The following is a 20,484-nucleotide window of genomic DNA, read 5'->3' on the forward strand; positions in this document are numbered from 1 at the left end:
AAACAGTGTCACATGCCACATCTGAACGCCAGTTTCCCATGAGGCCCTGCTCCAGTTTCCACCTGCCTCACTTACTCTCCGTGACCCAGCAGCTGGCAGCGAAGGGGCCTTGTGGGTTTCAAGTTTCAGGCTTCCAGGTTACTCCCTCTCCAAGACTACTGAGACAGAGATTTCAGAGAAGGAAGGCTCTGGCAGTGGCGGGGGCAGAGGGCACTGCATGGGGGGGGGAGGGAAGGGAGGGAGGAATGCTTGAAGCAGACAGAGGCTCTTTGTTTGCTCAGTTTCTATGAAAATTGGGCAACATTTGTAAACAGCAAATATTGGTTCAGAGGCCCACTGCCTTCCTGCCCACACCATTCTGGGCAGTACCCCAAACTCCCCTGCACGTACACACAAGTTCAGTTGTTTCTACCAGAAAGCTGGCTCTGTTGTTGAAATGTAAGGTTCTGCTCTCTTTGTGGCACATGACTGGGGCCACTTGTAGGTTGGTACGAAACAAGATGGCCCTTTAACTCCTCTCTCAGCCTCTGCCCCTCCCATCTGCGCCCCTCCTCTCCTCTTATTGTCTTTCTAAATAGAGAGATTGGATATTAAGCACCCGGGGTCTGAAGAAGGCTAACATTAGGAGTTCTGAGTTCTACTCCCACAGCTTGTGAACAAGGAGCCCTCGTTTTAACATACTGTGTAGATCTGGAAGCACAGAAGCTCACTTCATCTGTAGATCAACTCCACAGACTCTTGCCCCAGAACAGAGCCTGGAGCATGCAAGGGCTAAAACCACGCTTTCTTCCAACAGAGCACGACCTAGGCAGCCCCATCGGAGGCTCTGTGGCCAGACACTCATTCCTCTCTCAGGCTGATCAGGTCCTCAGACGGCAGAATTGGCAGCAGAGGTGGGTAAGGTGAGGGAATGTGGGAAACAAAGGCAGGCTGGAGGCCATCCATACCTGTAACCTTTTCAGTATGACCGAAGAGGAGCCCTCTTGGCCCCTATAGGTCCTGCTTTTCCTGGAAAAAGCTGTGTCCCCAGTTGACAAGTTCACATACAATCAGTGTGTCTGATTTTGTATGCTGGCATTACAACATCTTTTAAGGTTTCTTTCCCATATCTAGGTGGAGATTCTTCTTCTTCTTCTTCTTCTTCTTCTTCTTCTTCTTCTTCTTCTTCTTCTTCTTCTTCTTCTTCTTCTTCTTCTTCTTCTTCTTCTTCTTCTCCTCTTCCTCCTCCTCCTCCTCCTCCTCCCCCTCCTCCTCTTCCTCCTCTTCCTCTTCCATATCTAGCCTCAAGTTTATTTATATAAACAGCATAGGACACTGGTCATCTGCAAACAGTGTGTGGGAAGGTGTCACAGCAGTCCATCTGTCTTCGTACTGGCGGGTGCCTTTTCTATGGGGCCTTCACAGGGGCCTGGGCACCTTTGGGAGCCTGGGCTGGAGCTGAAGCCTGGGCCTTAGCTGGAGCTTTGGCCCCTGCCTTGGTTTGAACCTTGGGCTTTGGCTGGCAGAGCCTACGCCCCTTGGCCATGTAGCTTCAAATCCGCTTCCCAAGCTTGGGGTGAGCGATGAAAGCCAGGCGGATGAGTTTGCGGCTGGGGCCCTTTGGCATCTTGGGTTTAACGGTCTGAGGCTTCACCAGGGCCTTGATGGCCTCTGTGCACACACTCACTGCCTTTGCATTGTTGGCCTGCATCTTCTTCAGGCCTTTCTTGTTGTGCTTCTTGGCAAAGCACATGTTCCTCAGGAACTTGGGGTCAACCCCCTTAAGAGATTAGTATCTTTGTGACCAGGGTTTCTTGATGCCATTTCTTTGCCATTTTCGGGGCTGGTTGTATGTGGTGTGGTTCTTGGACTTGGCCATGTCTGCCCCGGTAACTTGCGGGTCCCGCAGGCCTGGGACGGGAAGCTAGGTGGAGATTCGTAAGCACCATTCCTGGGGCTGCTGTGAGAGACCAGAGAAGCCCCGCTAAAAGTCTCAGCCATTGTTGAGATGCTCAAGGGAATAATGGGCATCCGGAGGGTCTCTGGTATAGAATTAAACACACAAGTGAAGAACAGGTGTCTGGAGCCACTGAGAACACAGAGCACCGTGATGCTGACCCCCATCCCAACACATCCCTACGGACACACATAGGCCTGGGGAGCCAATATAACCAGGGTTGTATCCTCTGATACATGTACCCTCTGAAGAATGGCAGACACAGGGCTTCTCCTAATTAAGAACCAATGGCATGGGCCTCTCTACCAGGTATGTGTGGGTGACATGGTAGCTCTAGATACCGATGTCAAACTGGAACTTTCTCTACGGGCTGTGCGCTTCTCTGGGATTGGACTCAGGGGATCCTTCTGAAGTAGGAGCTTGAGTTGGCTGGTCTGGTGAGGACCCAGTGAGACCAAACAAGTTGCTAAGACAAGGCTGTAAGCCTGTGTCTGGAGGAGTAGCTTGAGGCAGGCTCATTATGCGTCCATAGGAGAGGGCCAGGCAGGGAGGCTCACTTTCCATTTGTCTTCAGTGCCCTCCTCAGAACATTCCTGAGTTTCTGTTATATGTTCAACACCTCGGAATTCCCCTTTCTGCTGGCCTTGCCAAGACATCAGTTCCAAGTGTATCTATTGCTCTGCTGGGTGTCTCCTGCCTCCAGGTGTCAAATGAATCCAGACTACATCCTATCACCTGCTGTGGAGTGGCAGTGGGAATAACTTCATAAGCACCCATGAAAGGGTCATGGGACAGCACAGAGCACCAGTGGCTTCTCATCCTCATTAGAGATGTATGTGTTGCCTCGTGTCCTTGCTAAAACCGCTAAACCGATGGTTTCCAAAGTGCTCCTTTCTCTGGGAGACCATTCATTGTAATGGTCTAGTGATACTTCCTGCTATAGCAAAAGATTAGCCAACCAGAACTTGGGCTCAGCGAGTAGGTTGGCCCTGTCTCTTCACTGGAGTCCACAGGCCAGACAGGAACATGTGATATGGAGATTCTGAGGTACCTGAGAGAAGATGGGGATCCTCTCAGCGAATGATTGGCTAAGGAAAGGAGTACTGGGTGCTTATGACACCCTGTCCCTATCCTCCATTTTTTGACAGTTTTGTTTCCATGTTTAAGGTTTTCATATGTCCAGTTACATGGATGTCCAGTTATATGTCCAGTTACATGTTATAGGTTAGAACATTTGACTTTTGGGCTAAGATGGCTCAGCAAGTTAACGGGTTTCAACCTGACAACTTGAATTTGATCTCCAGAACCTCCACAGTGGAAGGACAGAACTAACTCCTAGAAGTTGTCCATGACATATGACACATGTGTGCTTGAGCTTGGACATACACACATGTACACAGGAAGTAAAATGAAGAGAGAGAGCAGGGTTTCAACCTGACAACTTGAATTTGATCTCCAGAACCTCCACAATGCCCCAGTGTAGGGGGATGCTAGGGCGGTGGATTGGGAGTGGGTGGATGGGTGGAGGTAATATACTCAGAGGGATATTTTCAAATACCTATTTTGTTTTTTACTTCGTTGTTTCAGGATTTTCCAGTCCAGGTACAGGACTGAAATGCACAACTGTAGTTACACTTGAATCGGCACATATGGAGGGCTCAAGCAAGATGTTCCTGTGGGGGACACAGTGAAAGCCATCGTCGAATGACTGCTTAATCACAGGGGGTCAGAATGCACAGGAAGCTGGCAGATGGAAGGATGCTCACAGCCAACCATCGGACTGAACACGGGGACCCCAAGGGAGGAGCTAGGGGAAGGACTGAAGGAGCTGAAGGAGTTTGCAACCCCACAGGAAGAACTACTATATCACCCAACCAGCCCCGCTCCTCCCCCAGAGCTCCCAGGGACTAAACCACCAGCCAAGGAGTACACACGGAGGGACCCATGGCTCCAGCCACATATATAGCAGAGGATGGCTTTGTCGGACATCAATGGGAGGAGAGGCCCTTGGTCCTACAGAGGCGCGATGCCCCAGTGTAGGGGGATGCTAGGGCGGTGAATTGGGAGTGGGTGGATGGGTAGAGGAGCACCCTCATAGAAACAGGGGGGAGGGGAGTTGGGGGGGGAGAGGATAGGGCGATTGTGGAGGGGAAACCGGGAAGGGCGATAATATTTGAAATGTAAATAAATCAAAAACAAAATTTAAAAAAAAAAGGGGGAAGCATCCTCCCGGCTGCTCTTTCTGCTGACACTGGCCCTTTGTTCTGAGCCTCGCAGTCTGACCACTTCCTGGCAGTGGGAGACTTTCTTGCCCCTGTGACTGTTCCTAGCCTGGATTGTCTCATCAGAAGCTCAAGGGCAGGACACTTTCAGCTCCAGAGCAGGCTAGGCCTGGCAGGGATGGAGGGAGAGCTGCCCCCAAATCCTCTGTGGAGGAGCATTGGGGTGCTGCTTCTCTCACCTGAGCCCCAACTTTCCTCTTTAGGTTCCTTCTCCGGTTCTAGTCTGGGGTCCAGTGCTGTCCCCTTCCTGCTCAAGCCTCAGTTTCTCCTTGGATAAGGCTGATGAAGTTGTTGGCAAGCAGAAGCCCTGGCAGCCAGGAGCAAGCCACTCCCTTCCCTGCAGCTGTACCACGCTGCTCCAGGCCGCGATAACAAAGAGTGGGTTTGCTTTAAGCTTCCTTCTAAACAGCCTTTGTGTGTGTGTGTGTGTGTGTGTGTGTGTGTGTGTGTGTGTGTGTGGTGGTTGTCGTGGTGGCAGTGGTGGTGGTTGTCCTGGTGGCAGATTCCATGCGCAGTTCTGTCCCACAGCTCAGGAAATGAGGTGATCATCAGGGAAAGAAAGGAGGGGGGTGGGTGCGGGGTGATTAGGCAATTGGACTGCGCAAACACTCGAGGTCAAAGATTGCAGCCCGCCGCCTGCCCCCTCCGTGCATAAAGGGGAGCGGGCCACAGGGAGGCGGTGCAGAAGCCGGTCGTCTGTACTGCCCGGCTCCTCGCCACACGCACCGCACCGAGAGGATGAGGTTCACCGTGGGTGCCCTGCTGGCCTGCGCTGCCCTGGGTGAGTGCGGGTGCAGGGAAAGGACTGGCTGGCTATGCCACCCTTGCAAGCGAAAGCTGGAAGCCCCGACAGCCTGCCCTTCGCTTCCTCTCTGTGGCATCTTCATCTTCCGTAGTTTAGGAATAACGTCGAACCTCGTGCATCTGGGGCGCCGATTCAGTCTCTGCTTTTTATTATCCTTTTCACGCTGTCTCCCTTATGTCCAGTAATTGGAAGATTTGGTATACGACGTTGGAAAACTTTTAACCAGTTCGCCCAGGCGCTACACTGGGCCTCTCAGTATAGTCCAAACAGCTTGGTGTGGTAGTCGCAACTTCCTGGGATCTAATCCTGCTATCTTTCCATTGTCTGATACCTCCTTGGATGCCTTTGGTGCTGGTGGCTTAGAGTGTGGGATTCAAAGCCAGAATTCTCGGGTTCAGTTCTTCTCCTGTGACAGGTCTTGTTACAGCACATGCCTGGGAGGGTCAGCTGAGTGTGAGGTCAGGTTCCAGTCCTGCATCCCGCGGCTTCCTCACCAGAGGGGGTCTCCAAGACCCAAGGGCCTGCCTGCCCCACTTGGACTGTAGTCAGCATTTGTCACTTTGCTGGGGCTTTCCAGTTTGAGTGATTTGCCATCCCTAACAACTGTCAGCCTGCAAGAGGCTTCCATGCTTGTCAGCTTGGGACACCTTGTGTGGCTGTGTTCGGTGACACAGGACCAAGGGCACAATTGCAAGTTAGATGAACTTGTTTGAAGAGGCTAGAGAGGCCATCTAGGGGGAAAACATTTGGTTTCCCTCTGGCCAGGGGGACCTAAAGGGAAGGAGCTGGGGTCACTCAGTCTCCCTGTTGTCCTTCCTCCTCCATCCTAAGGACCGTTGGCCTCGCCCACCCCACTCCATGCTTAGCGCTCTGTGGGCTTGCTGAGTCAGTACGCCAGGCCTGCTGAGGTCCCCGAAAGGGAAGAGATGTGAGGAGAGCAGGAGTGCCAGACCCCACAGACGCATCTCTCCATCGCGTCGATTTTAACGGTGACCCAGCTGGGAAGATGCTTGGTGTGCAAATACCAGGACCTTAACTCAGAACCCCAGCACCCATGTAAAAAGCTGGGTACGGCAGTGCCCTGGGGAAGCAGATGCAGGGACTCTCTAGCCAGCCAAGCTAGTGGCACCAGCAAGGCTCAGACTCAGTGAAAGACAGTGTCTCCGAAAAATCAGACAGAGAGTAGTAGCGGGAGACACCCCACGTTGCCCTTTGGCCCCCGTGTGGTCCCATCTGCACAAGCACACGCCACATGAGCCTGATTGTATGAGCACATACATGCATCGTGATACATGTAATTGTCGTCAGCTGTTTCTCCAAACGGCAGCCAAAAGGGGGTAAAGCATTGAGGGAAGGTTTGGTAGAAACAGAAGCCTGCTGACTACAAGGGAGTCTCTAATCCTTTCTAAACAGAAGACAGCTGAGAAGTATCACGGGTGAACTCGTGATCTGACCGTCGCACAGACAGGCGAAGCACCTAAGATTGTTATCTTCCTCTGTGGCCTGGCCAGCAGACCTAGAGTCTGGGCTGCTAACAAACATGATGACGTTGGACAAACCTGCTTCCTCCCTCGACTCCAGCTTTCTCATTTCTAAAGGACCGTGTGCCTTTCCTAGCGTTGTTGTCTAGAGCCTTGTGCGAAGGTGGCTGAGAATGGTTGTTTGCCCACTGAAGCTCACATTTTGATGACAGCAAGGCAAGGCAAGAGAAGTGCGGGTTGTCACCTCCAGCTATCCCAACATCTCTCCAGGCAGCCCAGGGTTAGGTGGGGGAGACGCAGGCTGTTGGGGTGAACGAAGTTATCTGGTCCCAGTATCGGAGTGTAGCAGGTGCTCCGTCACGACTGTCACCAGGAGTGAGAGGAGGGTGGAACAGAGGGGAGGTGGCCGTCAAGACCCCTCGTACATCAAGTGGTGCGTTCTCTCCCCTGGCACGGGGAGCTGGTCCTTTATGGCCCCGCCTTCTCTCCTGCAGGACTGTGTCTGGCCGTCACGGACAAAACAGTCAAATGGTGCGCAGTGTCAGAGCACGAGAACACCAAGTGCCTCAGTTTCCGCGACCACATGAAAACCGTCCTTCCAGCTGACGGCCCCCGGCTTGCCTGTGTGAAGAAAACCTCCTATCCAGATTGTATCAAGGCCATTTCCGTAAGTTCTGTTGCCAGGAACGGCAGCCCCTAGAGGCCTCTGCTTTTGCTCACTTGTAAAAACTGAACTGGGGGTAGGGGTGGGGACTGTCAGGTGCCCGAGTAGACAATTATACCAAACGTGAAAGGAAGAGCATCATCACAAGGCTTGAATCCTCCTGTCTGTCCATATCCACCAAATTCTGGTGTAACAGATGTGTGTGGCCAGGGTGTCCCATCTCCTATTTCATGGGCCCAGGACCACAGGGAAAAGCAGTGAGTCTTGGGTCAGTGGAAAGACAAGCTCCTTCAGGATTTTCATCTCCACAGCAGCACCCGCAGAGGAGCTTGCAGAGACTCTCAAAACAGAGGGTCTCTGAATGACAGACCCCTCTGTGTGGCCGAGCATGGAGACAGATATAAGAACTACAACCATGCCAGAGCCTCTGGTAGAATAGCAGCGCCCACCTCTGAAGAGGGAGAGGCTCTTGCCCCTACCAAGCCTGCCAAACCAAGCCTCACAATTGCTGAGGCTAAATCCACATTAATATACTTTTGTCCAGGTACTGGGCACATCATTAGCGAAAAGCGAGAAAAAAAAAATACTCCAGTTCTCTCTTTAAATGGAACAACCCAAACCAGCATGGCCGGGTGTGCATGTGCTTGGGGTTTCTAGCCCAAGACCCACGGAGCTGGTCCTCCTGGCTTAAGGAGGCCTTCTGTGGAATGCGTCTGTGGCACTTGCTATCTTCTAGGGAGGCGAAGCTGATGCCATGACCCTGGATGGGGGTTGGGTGTATGATGCAGGCCTGACTCCCAACAACCTGAAGCCCGTGGCAGCGGAGTTTTATGGATCACTTGAACGTGAGTTCTCTCAAAGTACCCAGAAGGGGTGTCACGGCTCAGTAGATGTTAAATCTCATTTTGTAGACAGGTAGCAGATATTGGATACCAGCAAGCATTTAGGGAGTCCATGGGGAAGAAGAAGATCATCTAGCCCTCCGGGAACAAATGGAGACATCTCAAAGGCTTTGGGCGGGCTGGTCTGGGCCTTCTGAGTCAGGCATCCTCAATCAGGCTGGGGTTCAGCTCGGCCTCCACTGGATCTGGGGAAGCATCCAAGCTCTCCAGAGCCTCATGTGCCATGTACAAGGGAAAACCCACCCCTATAGTGCACAGAGGTGTTGCGGAAAATATTAAAAAAGAAAACCAGTGGTGGCGCACGCCTGTAATCCCAGCACTCTGGGAGGCACAGGCAGGCAGATTTCTGAGTTTGAGACCAGCTTGGTCTACAGAGTGAGTTCCAGGACAGCCAGGGCTATACAGAGAAACCCTGTCTCAAAAAACCAAATCCAGAAAGAAAGAAAGAAAGAAAGAAAGAAAGAAAGAAAGAAAGAAGAGAGAGAGAGAGAGAGAGAGAGAGAGAGAGAGAGAGAGAGAGAGAGAGAGAGAAAGAGAAAGAAAGAAAGAAAGAAAAAAGAAAAGAAAAAAAGAATAAAGCCGCCATCTCTCCTGCCCCACCAGACCTCAACACCATGTCCCTACAGGGTCCCTCTCAGTGTGTTCTCACTGCCAAGCTGTTCTCTCCTAGCTAGTTCCCACAGCACCCCAACTGTGTTTTCTCTCTGCCATAAACCCCTCTAATCGGTGGATCCGCCATCAGTGATTGGCTTAATTAGCCAATCCGATTTATGTATGAATAATATAATTTACAAGATGCCAATTCAATAATTTCAGAGCCAACTGATAATGATAAAAGCTTTATCCCCACATTTCTAACCTTAGGAAAACTTAGCTACTTGTGGCTGGTATTTGCCTCACGGGTTCACCTCAGCATCCATGATTCTTCTCATGATTAATTGGACAGGATTTTTCCTGTCCAATTAACTGCCTTAGTGACTCGACACAGAGGGAACTCAGCAGTCCAAGAAGTCTTCTGAGATTGCTCTGGCTGTCCCTGTCACCATACCAGAGGACATAAAATACTTTGAGGGAGGCAAGGAACGTGAGCCTCTGTTGTGGCTCCGTGGGCCTTGGGTTGGCAAGGAAAATAAGGTGTCCACGACCCATGTGCAGACGCTTCTTGAGTCTTTGTTTTCCCTGAATGATGCTACCGATATATTACCTGTCTTTAAGCCTACAGAGGCTTCTTTGGCTTCTTACCACCCAGCTCCTCCTAAGTTACCCCTGGGTCTATCTTCCCTCCATCAGGGCCAAGCACTGACAAGCAGGGCTTCTCTGGGCCATGTCTAAGTCCTCCCTCCACACTGCCTCCCTTTCAGATCCACAAACCCACTACCTGGCTGTGGCTGTGGTGAAGAAGGGAACTGACTTCCAGCTGAACCAGCTCGAAGGCAAGAAGTCCTGCCACACCGGCCTGGGCAGGTCTGCAGGCTGGGTCATTCCCATTGGCTTACTCTACTGCAAACTGTCGGAGCCTCGCAAACCTCTTGAGAAAGGTAAGCCGCCATTTATATTCTGAGTGTCCTGTACTGCTGGGATCACACAGTCCTGATTAGTTAGTCAGGTACGCTGAACTCCAGAAGTGGACAGGGATGAAAACAATTAGAAGTGGCAATTGAACCTTCTTGTTGTTGTTGTGAGCTGCCAACACCCAAGCTGAGGCTGTCCTATGGAGGGATGAAAGGGCAGATGGATCCACAGTGGATTTCCATAGTCACTTTAGTGGCTGGTCCTGCACACACACACACACACACACACACACACACACACACACACACACACACACACACCTACCTCCACTCAGCTAAAGGATGCTTTGGCGCCACCTGCTGGTCATGTGGATGTCCTGCGCCCCTCCAAGCTGTTCTACAGCCCTCAGAGGCACCCTTATTTTCCTGAAAGATCCGGGAGCAGAGTGGGCAAACCTTGGTTAGCAAGAAGTACGGCTTGTGTCCCCCCCCGGGGGGGGATAACTGAAGAGCAGGGGTTAACTTATTCCTGTTTAGAAACCCTGCTTAGCACGTGAACAGCTCAGCAGGGACCGTGCCTCTACATTCCTTAACCAGCCCAGGTTGGGTGATGGCGTCGTGCTTATCATACCTTGTTGTCCGTGTCTTTGTATTGAGCAGCTGTGGCCAGATTCTTCTCCGGCAGCTGTGTCCCCTGTGCAGATCCAGTGGCCTTCCCTGAGCTGTGTCAACTGTGTCCAGGCTGTGGCTGCTCCTCTACTCAACCATACTTTGGCTACGCAGGTGCACTCAAGTGAGTGAGATGGCCACTCTGTAGTGGCCAGTGTCAAAAGCCCTCAAATGGGGGCTCTTTGCTGACCCAACCTACCTATAAGCATCTAGGTGCCTTAGACTCCTCCCGGGGAGGTACTACCCGGGACTCTCAAGGCCAAGGTAGCCCATGCCCTGTTTCATCTGATGGCAGAGATCAAGCCCTGCTCTGGGAGTCCTCTCTCCTCAGAGCTCACACATCTGGCTGGTGTCTCCTCTTGATGAGCTGGGCAGCATTGGAAGGGACCTACATGCCCCTAGTGCCTGGGGGTGTCTCAGAGTGGCTGCTTCCTGCGCCAGCAGTAGACCATGCTCAAAATACCAGACACTGCCCTGCCCCACCCCAACGGTGCATGTGGGTTTTTTAAATTATTTTTTTACATATAACATATTTTAATCACAGTCTTTCCTTTCCCCCAACTCCTCCTATCCCTCCCTCAACTGTCCCTGTCACCATACCAGAGGATGTAAAATACTTTAAGGGAGGCAGGGAATGTGAGCCTCTGTTGTGGCTCCATGTTCCTGGTGGCCTTGGATTGGTAAGGAAAATGAGACACCATGACCCATGTGCAGATGCTTCCGGAGCCTTTGTTTTCCTGGAATGATGCTACAGATGGACTATCCATCTTTACATCTACAGAGGTTTCTCTGGCTTCTTACCACCCAGCTCAATCTAAGTTACCCCTGGGTCTCTATCACCATACCAGAAGATGCCGCACCTCCTCCCCCACCCAACCCCCCCACACACAAACACTGAAGGTCAAACCAAACCAAAAGTACACAGGGGAAAATAAAACAAAACATGAAATTGTGTGTGTGTGTATGTGTGTGTGTGCTAGCCAAGTGGGTATGGGACCTGTCCTGAAATGTGCTTGATACACTCCCTTCAAAAAAACCTGATTTTCCAAGCCAGCATCAATTGCGAGTGGCCTCTTTGTGAGGAGTAGGACTTTGTGTCATGTGTCTGATTGCTTTCTCTCTCTTCTTGTCTTCTTATATCCTGAAATCCTCATAGCCAGGGTAGAAATACGGTCATCTTCCATACTAAGGATCTGAAGCTTTTTGTTTTACATTATTTTCACTTCCTGTCAGCTCCTTGGGGGCATGTGAGCTCATCCCCCATCCCAGCTGTACTGTGGATGTCAGCACCCCATCCTAGAGCTGTCTCCACTGTGGGGACCGCTCAGCCTCAGCCCTTGTCTGAAAGGTGACAGTATGATCTGCACCAGGAGCAGGGTCCACCTTGTAGGAGTCCTCATTCATGTGCTTCTTTCCCACAGATGTCTGAAAGATGGCGGTGGGGATGTGGCCTTTGTCAAACATACAACCATATTTGGTGAGTGACGGGGAAAGACTCCTCCAGGTTCCCTGTCATCGTTTTCACGGCCAATGGTCAGACCTGAGCAGGCAGAGTTTCTCTCCTATTGCTTGAGTTTCTATGTATGCAGAGGAAAGTACTTTGGGGGTCTCTACCAAGACTCATGGAACTCTTTCCATCATTCAAACCACACAATGGCCCTACCTCTAGGGAAGAAATGCCACAGCCAAGGGTCAGAGGTTGGCCAGGTTGACCTTGACCTGTCAGCAGTCTTGCTGAGCTTGGAACTGTAGGATGAAGACAACCCTTGCTTCACTAGCCTGGTCGAGGCCTCTGTGTCTTCAGCTGGTTGTAGGCTCAGCTTCCTGTTCATCCCTTGACCCTGAGGGGTCCCTCTAAACCTTTCGGTTCATGCTTTCTATGGTAACAGGGCTTTAAAGGTGGGAGGGGTTCGGCCTGCCACAGGCTCACCTGAACTTTCCCTCCTTAGAGGTCTTGCCACAGAAGGCTGACAGGGACCAATATGAGCTGCTCTGCCTTGACAACACCCGCAAGCCGGTGGATCAGTATGAGGACTGCAACCTGGCCCGGATCCCTTCTCATGCTGTTGTGGCCCGAAATGTGGATGGCAAGGAAGACTTGATCTGGGAGATTCTCAAAGTGGCCCAGGTATTTTACCCACCATCCTCTCTACTGATCACCACTCTGCGCTCAGATCTTGACATCTGGACACCCCAAGACAGTCCTTATGTGTTTAGGAGATAGTGGGGACCCTGCCACGTGTCGCCAACCTCTCCAGCGTCCTCATAGTGTAGGTTCTCCTCTGGTATCAACATCCACCACTTTTTCGGCCGGTGATACCCTTTCCATCTGAGTTAGGCCCTCAAGGCCCAGAGAAAATCCCAAAAGGAAAGAGAATTGCTGTCACACACGCATGCATGCATGCATGTATGCATGTGTGCATGCACATCCAGACTTCAGAGGGACTGATTTCCCCTGCCTCTTGGCTGAGGTTGGTTAAGATAGTTTCCTCAGGTCCAGCCCACTCTTGTCAGCCTCTGCACGAGATTCACTTGTTCTCAGCTAGCTCTCAACTACACGGGCAGACAGGGAAAGAGAATGTGGGATGGTCCTTACAGGGTACGGGACAAAGAGCTGCTAGAGATGGAGAACGTGTCTGAATGCCTTCTCTCCTGGTACCTCCAAGTTTTTTAAAATCAGTTTCCTGAAGTTTCTCTTGTTCTCCTCATTTCTTCTTTTTCACCTCCCTAATTCCTTGTTCACTTCTGTTTTGTTTTGTTTTGTTTTGTTTTCTGGAAACAGGAACACTTTGGCAAAGGCAAATCAACAGACTTCCAACTGTTCAGTTCTCCTCTTGGGAAAGACCTGCTGTTTAAGGATTCTGCCTTTGGGCTCTTAAGGGTCCCCCCAAGGATGGACTACAGGCTGTACCTTGGCCACAGCTATGTCACTGCCATTCGGAATCAGCGAGAAGGCGTGTGTAAGTATTCAGGAAAAGCTAGGTGCTCCCAGGGATATGGAGAACCTGGCACAGCTAAGACGCAGCCATAGTCTTTCTGGGGACTGACAACCTCTCCCGATGTCCCCATTTCTGTCCTGCTTGTGAGCCCAGGGCTAGACTGATGCCGGCTGGCATCGACTCTGAGAGGGCCTGGTGGCCACCAAGAGCTTTAAAGGCTGTTCACATTTTAAATGACCTGGGTTGGTACTAGCTTCATTCCTCTGCAAAAATTAGGATAGCCCCATGTCCTTCAGGAAGCCAATTAGACTATTAGAAAATAAATGACTCCAAGTTTCTGCAGACTGCACATCTCTTGCCAATACTGTGGTTGACATGGGCATAACGGAGCTGGAGCTGCAGGGAGGCTGATCTTGCCCTTGCTCTAGGTTTCACTGGGGCACTGGGGATTGGCCTAATAACTTATTCATTCAGTAGGTATGTACTACAAATCCTACTTAGACTCAGCTGGATGCTAGACTTACAAACACATATTAGATTCTGCTGTTCAGGGAATTTCAGACCAGAGAGAGGACAAACATTTGAGAGATGGTCACACTACTGAACAGATAAATACAAAAGAAAAAGAAAAAGAAAAACAGAAATAAAATAGCCAAGTCCCACAATAGTGAAAACCAAAGTCAAACAGATCCTGGCCAGGGGTTGAACTATGGTGCTCTTAAGGGAGTGATCTGTCTATCTATCTATCTATCTATCTATCTATCTATCTATCTATCTATCTATCTGTCTGTCTGTCTGTCTGTCTGTCTGTCTGTCTGTCTGTCTGTCTCTCTGTCTGTCTGTCTCTCTGTCTGTCTGTCTTTCTGTCTGTCTGTCTATCTATCTTTCTAGCTATACATCCATCTTCTATTTATCCATCCATCCATTCATTATCTATCTATCTATCTATCTATCTATCTATCTATCTATCTATCTTCTAGCTATACATCCATCTTTTATTTATCCATCCATCCACCCATTCATTATCTATCTATCTATGATTTATCATCTATCTATTTTTTGCTAGACTTTTGTTATACTGATGCCATGTTTGCACTTCTTAAATGGGAGAGTGCCCTGGTGAGAGAGATGAGTGTGCCCCTTTCTCCATTAGATCTTTCATTCTCCCACATGGAAAGGAAACCTATGACAAACAATGAACATAGAAATAACTGGTGAGATAAAATGGCTATTTGAGGGCTGGTGCGATGGCTCATCAGTTAAGAACACTGACTGCTCTTCCGAAGGTCCTGAGTTCAAATCCCAGCAACCACATGGTGGCTCACAACCATCTGTAATGAGATCTGACGCCCTCTTCTGGTGTGTCTGAAGACAGCTACAGTGTACTTACATATAATAATAAATTTTAAAAAATGGCTCTTTGAAGAAGGAAGGAAGGAAGGAAGGAAGGAAGGAAGGAATGAATTCAGGAGCTAGAGTGTTCTGAAGTTAGAGAGTTGGCTTCTCAAAAGAAAAGTCTGGGATCTAGAAAGATGACTCAGTGGTGGAGAACAAGTATAGCTTTTGAGAGAGCTCTAGTTCAGTTCCCAGGACCCATACTAGACAGCTCAAAACTGCCTGTAACTTCAACTTCAGAGGATCCTACGCCCTCTCCTGGCCTCTGAGAGTATTTGTACTAACATGCACAACACACCACACACACACACACACACACACACACACACACACACACTTAAAATCCAAGAAAAACAAGTCTTACAAAAGAAGAAACACCAAGCTTAAATGAAATCAACTAGAGTTGGATTGGATACTATCTGCCTTCCTAGACAATTAGGAGTCCCTTGAATGGGATCTGTTGTTTAGTTCGTCATTTCCATGAAGCAGTTAGCAGCATTGACATATACCAGACAGCTGCTGAAGCCTTTCTCTCCTGAGCCCTGGCTCTTCTTCTTGTACTACAGGCCCAGAGACCTCCATCGACAAATCGCCAGTGAAATGGTGTGCACTGAGTCACCTGGAGAGAGTCAAGTGTGACGAGTGGAGTGTCAACAGCGGGGGACAGATAGAGTGCGAGTCAGCAGAGACCACTGAGGACTGCATCGACAAGATTGTGGTACGAGAGTCTCGCCTGCCTCTCCAGGGTGTGTCCCTGACACTGTGGCCTGCTGGCCCACAGCAAGACCGAGTCAGCAAGTGTAGCTATAGTGTGGAAAGCCCCTTTCCAGAATCCTAGCTTCCGTGGTTTGAGTTCAGCTTCCCAGGTGGTTCAGAGCCTTTACATTAGCATAGTAGAAGGGTAATCTGAGCTCTGTCCTGCTGAGGGAAACTGGACCTCGGCAAGAGTGCTTTTGGGTTCCGGATATGCCCTGGTGAGTGCTTGGTTTTGATTTTGCAGGCAAGTACATGCTCACTTAATTGATCAAAATAGCATTTTTAATTGCCTGTAGAGACTTTTCTAAATTCTGAGCCCGAGAAAGAAGCACCCCTTGTCATCACCATAACTCAGAGAAAACCTTTTTTTTCCCCTAAAGATTTATTTATTTTATTATATATATAAGTACACTGTAGCTGTCTTCAGATACTCCAGAAGAGGGCATCAGAGCTCCTTATGGATGATTGTGAGCCACTATGTGGTTGCTGGGATTTGAACTCAGGACCTTCAGAAGAGCAGTCAGTGCTCTTAACCGCTGAGCCATCTCACCAGCCCCTCTTATTGGAATTGTTCTGTACAGGTCGCTTAGCACACCCCACCTTCACACCTCACCGTGTCTTGTGAGCCTTTCTTGTGTCTTTCAAACCCTGGTGTTTCTGTCTTTAACAGCACACTGAGGTTCTGCAGGTGGCAATCCCAGGGAGGGCAAGGAAGCTCCAGGCCCTCACACCCCACCTCTGTTCTTTGCTCTCTGGAGCCTCTCCGTTTGTCCATTCTTTGAGTTGAATCTTTTGTTCTTGCTGTAAGTTACTACTGCTGCTGCTGCTGCTAGTATTTTAGGACATTGCCTCATGCATCTGGTGTTGGCTAGTCACTGGCTGAGGCAGAGGAGGACCTGATACGCCTGACCCTTTCGCTTCTCCCTCTGGAGTGTTGGGAGTAATGTGTCACTATGCCACCACCTGGGTTTAGGGGATACTCAGGACAGAACCCCAGGTGTGGTATAACTATCAACTATGCTACAGCTACAGTTGGCTCTTTGATAACAAATTAAACAATATAGCATCTGTGGAGAGCACTAGGATTTCTTGACACTGTCAACTGATCCTTCTGGAGTTTCTCAGCCCTGCTAAGAGCACTTAAAAATAACCATGTGCTTTCTAAGATATCTGTCAGAAAGCAAAACAGACTACCAACCCCATTCCTCTATCTACATTTAAAATACTGCATTCTTTTAGCTACAGACCATTTTCTTGTTTTGTCTGAGTCAAGACAAGAAAAATCAAACCAAATTCATATAAAGCCTGCTAATTCAGAACCAGAGTCTATATAAAAGTACACTAACATCTGGGCATGCCTGACTGACTTGATCATCAGGGGTCCAGTACCAACATCTACTGTTGCCCCTGGCTTTATAACTCGGGCTGAGAGGGGCCTTCAAGAAGACAGTCTAAAGGGGCAGGTGGCACAGGAAATGTCTTGCTGTGACTTTGCAGAACGGAGAAGCAGACGCCATGAGCCTGGATGGAGGACATGCCTACATCGCAGGCCAATGTGGTCTAGTGCCCGTCATGGCAGAAAACTATGGTGAGTGAGGACCGTGCCTCTGCGTGTTCTTTCTGGGCTATGGTGAGGAGCCCAGTTATCTCACAGCCACCATAAAATGCTCCCTGTCTGAGCTTCTGCTCAGTCTCTGAGACTCCCTTATCTGCAATCTCCACAGTCATCTTAAAGGATGAGGGTGATGGGACCCTCAGTCCCTGTGATGAGATTTCTGGTATAAATAGGATCTGACTACAGAGGACATATGGGAAATCTGGAAAGTCTGCCAATATCCCGAAGGCTCACTTTTCCTGATACCTCATTGTAGGACAAATAAGTTCAGTCAGCATCCCACTGTGGGCTTGGTGCAGAGTGAGCAAGACACTTGAAATGCAGTTTTGCATGAATCCCAGAGGTCAGTGGCCAGGTGAACTCTTAACATCTGGAGAGTCTAGCCTTACTGTAAATCATCAGTGATGGGAGAAGTCTCATACCCAATGCTTATTTTTAGCTGTCTCATGAGAAAGACGTGGGTTTTCCATCCTATACATAAATGTTTAATGGTTTCTTGATTCTTTTTTTCAGAGAGCCCTGACTGTGCCAGCCTATCACAACGAGGTGAGTTGAAACGGGTAATCCTGGGCACTGGAAGGTAAATTCTCATTGTTGGGAGACGTGGTTAGGCAAGTTTACGAGTCAATGGAGGGAGCCAATTTTAGAAGGCAGAGTGAGATGAGAGACTAGTAATTGATCAGGAAGGCTGTGTGTGTGATGGCTTAGACACAGGGTCCCTCATCTCCTGTTGATATGTAGTATTGTCCTCTGTAGGGATGCGTGAGGGGACCAGAGGGTTCAGAATTTATGAATGGTCTCCAAACAAATCTTTGATAACAAACCAATGTAACAAATCAGTCAACGTTGTTGACAAAGTTAGGATTTCTTGCCACTGTCAACTGATCCCAGGAACAAATCTAGGTTCTTCCCATCACTTCCTACCATTATGAATCCCATAAAGTCTTCTGAGTTTTAGATGAGAGTTAGCACAGGCCTTGCCTATGTGGTCCTTGCAGGATTGAATTGAGCCCTTCAAAATGTTGATGTCTAAGTGCACAAAATTCCTTGAGCATCCATCCAGGCTGGGTCCAGGAAACCAAAGTAACCTATCTCTTCTTACTAAGGCTTGATTAGGGGTGGATCTGAAAAGATGGCACAAGAGCAAACAGGAAGTCAAACACCAAACCCTGAGTCCTAGTGTTCGGCCTCCTTAGATTGTATCCCACAGAACCATAAGCATACAATTCTATAATCTTATCCCTGCATAAACTTAACCTCCCAGTTTTCAGCATATCTAGAAGGAACCATTATTATTCCACAGATTGCTTTTTGTTGGAGAAAGTATTCTGAATTAATTAAAATAGAAAACAGGATCATGGGTGTTCCAGCCCTGATTGAGGTCACATTTGTGCTATAGAAAATACACAGCCAACGTGTTGCTGGTGTTTCCTTTTTTATGTTTGCCCTGGTATAAAACCATTTTCTTTCTATCAGAGGACATCTGGCCTGAATAACCCCAATACATGTTCATATGCAAAATGCCAGAGTTCCATTAACTTTTCAGTATCCATGTCTTTGGTTTAATAATTTGGAAAGTGAGTTACTGGCTTTTAACTTCAATAACCTTATGCATACAGGTAAGGGCTATATGTTAGCCACATCCCTAATGATGCTATGTTACTATTTGCTATTTTATGTGCATACATGTAAATGTGTGCACATGTGCCTGCTTGTGATGGGGCATGTGGAGGTCAGAAGTCCACCTCAAGTGGCATGTCCCAGGAGACATCCACTTTGTTTTATGAGATAAGATCTTTGTTGGTCTGGAGTAAATTAAGCTGGCTCACTAGTAAACCCCAAGATTTTGTCTGTACCCATCTTCCTAGTAATGAGATTACAAGCACATGCCACCATGCCTGGTTTGTTTACATTGGTTCTGGGGACCGAACTGCTTACATTGCAAGAACTTTACCAACTGAGTCATCTTCCCAGCCCATTATTTTATTTCAATTCATCAAAGCATTTTTTAAAATGGACATAATCGTGGGGCACCATGTGATCTTAGCGCTTTACTTTTGAGATTCTTCCTGCTAGACTGTCCTGTTCTTCACCAAAGTCAGATGTTGTGGAGTTCCTTTCGTGACACAATGTGCTACTTAGGACATCCTCACTGTCCTAGGGAGACAGTGGCTTCTGTTGGAAGCAGATACTTTGGGAGGCCCCAGCGATACGAATTGCTTTTTCCAGGCATCTTCCCTAAAGGGTATTATGCCGTGGCTGTGGTGAAGAAATCGGACTCTAGCATCACCTGGAACAACCTGCAAGGCAAGAAGTCGTGCCACACTGGCGTAGACAGAACGGCTGGCTGGAACATCCCTATGGGTCTGCTGTTCAGCAGGATCAACCACTGCAAGTTTGGTAAGCAGAGAGCTGGGAATGGAACTTGGGAGGAGCCCTGCAGAGAAAGGGATCCTGAGGAAGGCTGTGGGCTCAGGGTCCATAAATGTGAAGTTTCATAAAAATGAACCTCAAGGAAATAACAAAAAGGACTAGGAGGGGCGGGGAGCTGAGGAATGGAGACGGGATGATGGCAAATAACGGCGTCAGGGGATACACATTTACTCCTCTCTCCCAGGATGGAGATCAGAGGTGAGTATTCCATGGCCGATAAGGTCTTGAGGGCTCCTTCCTTCTTTCTGGTCCATAATTTCCATCGTAGCACTTCCATGTTCAAAGCAACCTTGCTGAGGCAGTCACAATTCAGGCAAGAATGAGTGCAAATGGAAATTTACACCGACTATGGTCAGTGTTTGAAAAGAGCCTTCTGGATGTGAAAGCAATTATTTTCATATAACTTGCTGTTGTGCAGAAGTTAAGTGTCCTGTCAGACACCGACCTACACATATCTACTATAAACCAAACTAGATTTTTGTTATGGAGGGACAAGGGGAAACGGACATTGGGTGGATACCAAGCAATCTCTGCCACCAGGGTTCTGTGATATGACTGTGGCGTGTGGTTTCCTGGATCCCTTAAGGTGTTAAGTTATCTCAGCGAGTCCCTACTCAGCTCCAAGGAGTCTTCAGTCCACCATGTCCTCTACCTGAAGCTGTTTCTACCTCTTTATGTTTCTGAGTAGAAGATTCCAACAGAAAATTTTGACAAAGGTTTTGCTTCATATTAGCTTCCTCAGATCTTCTTTCCTGATGCTTCTAAATTTGGGCAACTCCTTAAAAGTGAGAGAACTATAACCCTGACTATGAACTCTGCAACCTTAGCGTATACAGGGACTAGAAATGGGAACACATCGCTGCACAGAGATGCTCTGGTGTCTCAGGAAAAAAAAAAAAAAGGACACCTAGAGCCACAAGCAGAAAGCACAGGCTCCTGACCTTTGTTCCCCTAAACCTCCTTATACTTCACAGCCACAGAAGCAGCTGGTGTGCAGGGACAATCCCCTATCCCTCTCTTGATTTCTGAGGTGTAGTGGAGTTCTTCTAATGAGTGGAATGGAAGGGGAAACTCACAAAGAGTGGTACAACCTTAG

At 48.9% G+C, this 20,484-nt stretch overlaps 1 protein-coding gene and 1 pseudogene across 2 annotated transcripts in view; one reads left to right on the forward strand and one right to left on the reverse strand.

Annotated features, from left to right (window-relative positions):
• Positions 1 to 1,378: 1,378 nt before the first annotated feature.
• On the reverse strand, positions 1,379 to 1,858 carry LOC127689596 (60S ribosomal protein L29-like; annotated as a pseudogene).
• A 2,885-nt stretch (positions 1,859 to 4,743) lies between these two features.
• The window catches only part of LOC127688644 (serotransferrin), a 48,028-nt gene continuing 32,287 nt past the window's right edge, over positions 4,744 to 20,484 (forward strand). Inside the window, exons 1-12 of one of the 2 annotated variants that reach the window (XM_052187500.1) lie at positions 4,744 to 4,999; positions 6,999 to 7,171; positions 7,905 to 8,013; positions 9,432 to 9,608; positions 10,242 to 10,374; positions 11,672 to 11,727; positions 12,200 to 12,378; positions 13,033 to 13,210; positions 15,151 to 15,302; positions 16,838 to 16,928; positions 17,469 to 17,501; positions 19,185 to 19,355. In XM_052187500.1, coding sequence (XP_052043460.1) covers positions 4,957 to 4,999; positions 6,999 to 7,171; positions 7,905 to 8,013; positions 9,432 to 9,608; positions 10,242 to 10,374; positions 11,672 to 11,727; positions 12,200 to 12,378; positions 13,033 to 13,210; positions 15,151 to 15,302; positions 16,838 to 16,928; positions 17,469 to 17,501; positions 19,185 to 19,355 — 1,495 coding nt within the window. In that variant the 5' untranslated portion in view covers positions 4,744 to 4,956. The remainder of the gene's footprint in view (positions 5,000 to 6,998; positions 7,172 to 7,904; positions 8,014 to 9,431; positions 9,609 to 10,241; positions 10,375 to 11,671; positions 11,728 to 12,199; positions 12,379 to 13,032; positions 13,211 to 15,150; positions 15,303 to 16,837; positions 16,929 to 17,468; positions 17,502 to 19,184; positions 19,356 to 20,484) is intronic. The other variant, XM_052187499.1, reaches the window with a different exon arrangement.

This window comes from Apodemus sylvaticus, chromosome 7 (assembly GCF_947179515.1).
Source record: "Apodemus sylvaticus chromosome 7, mApoSyl1.1, whole genome shotgun sequence".
Lineage (NCBI taxonomy): Eukaryota > Metazoa > Chordata > Mammalia > Rodentia > Muridae > Apodemus > Apodemus sylvaticus.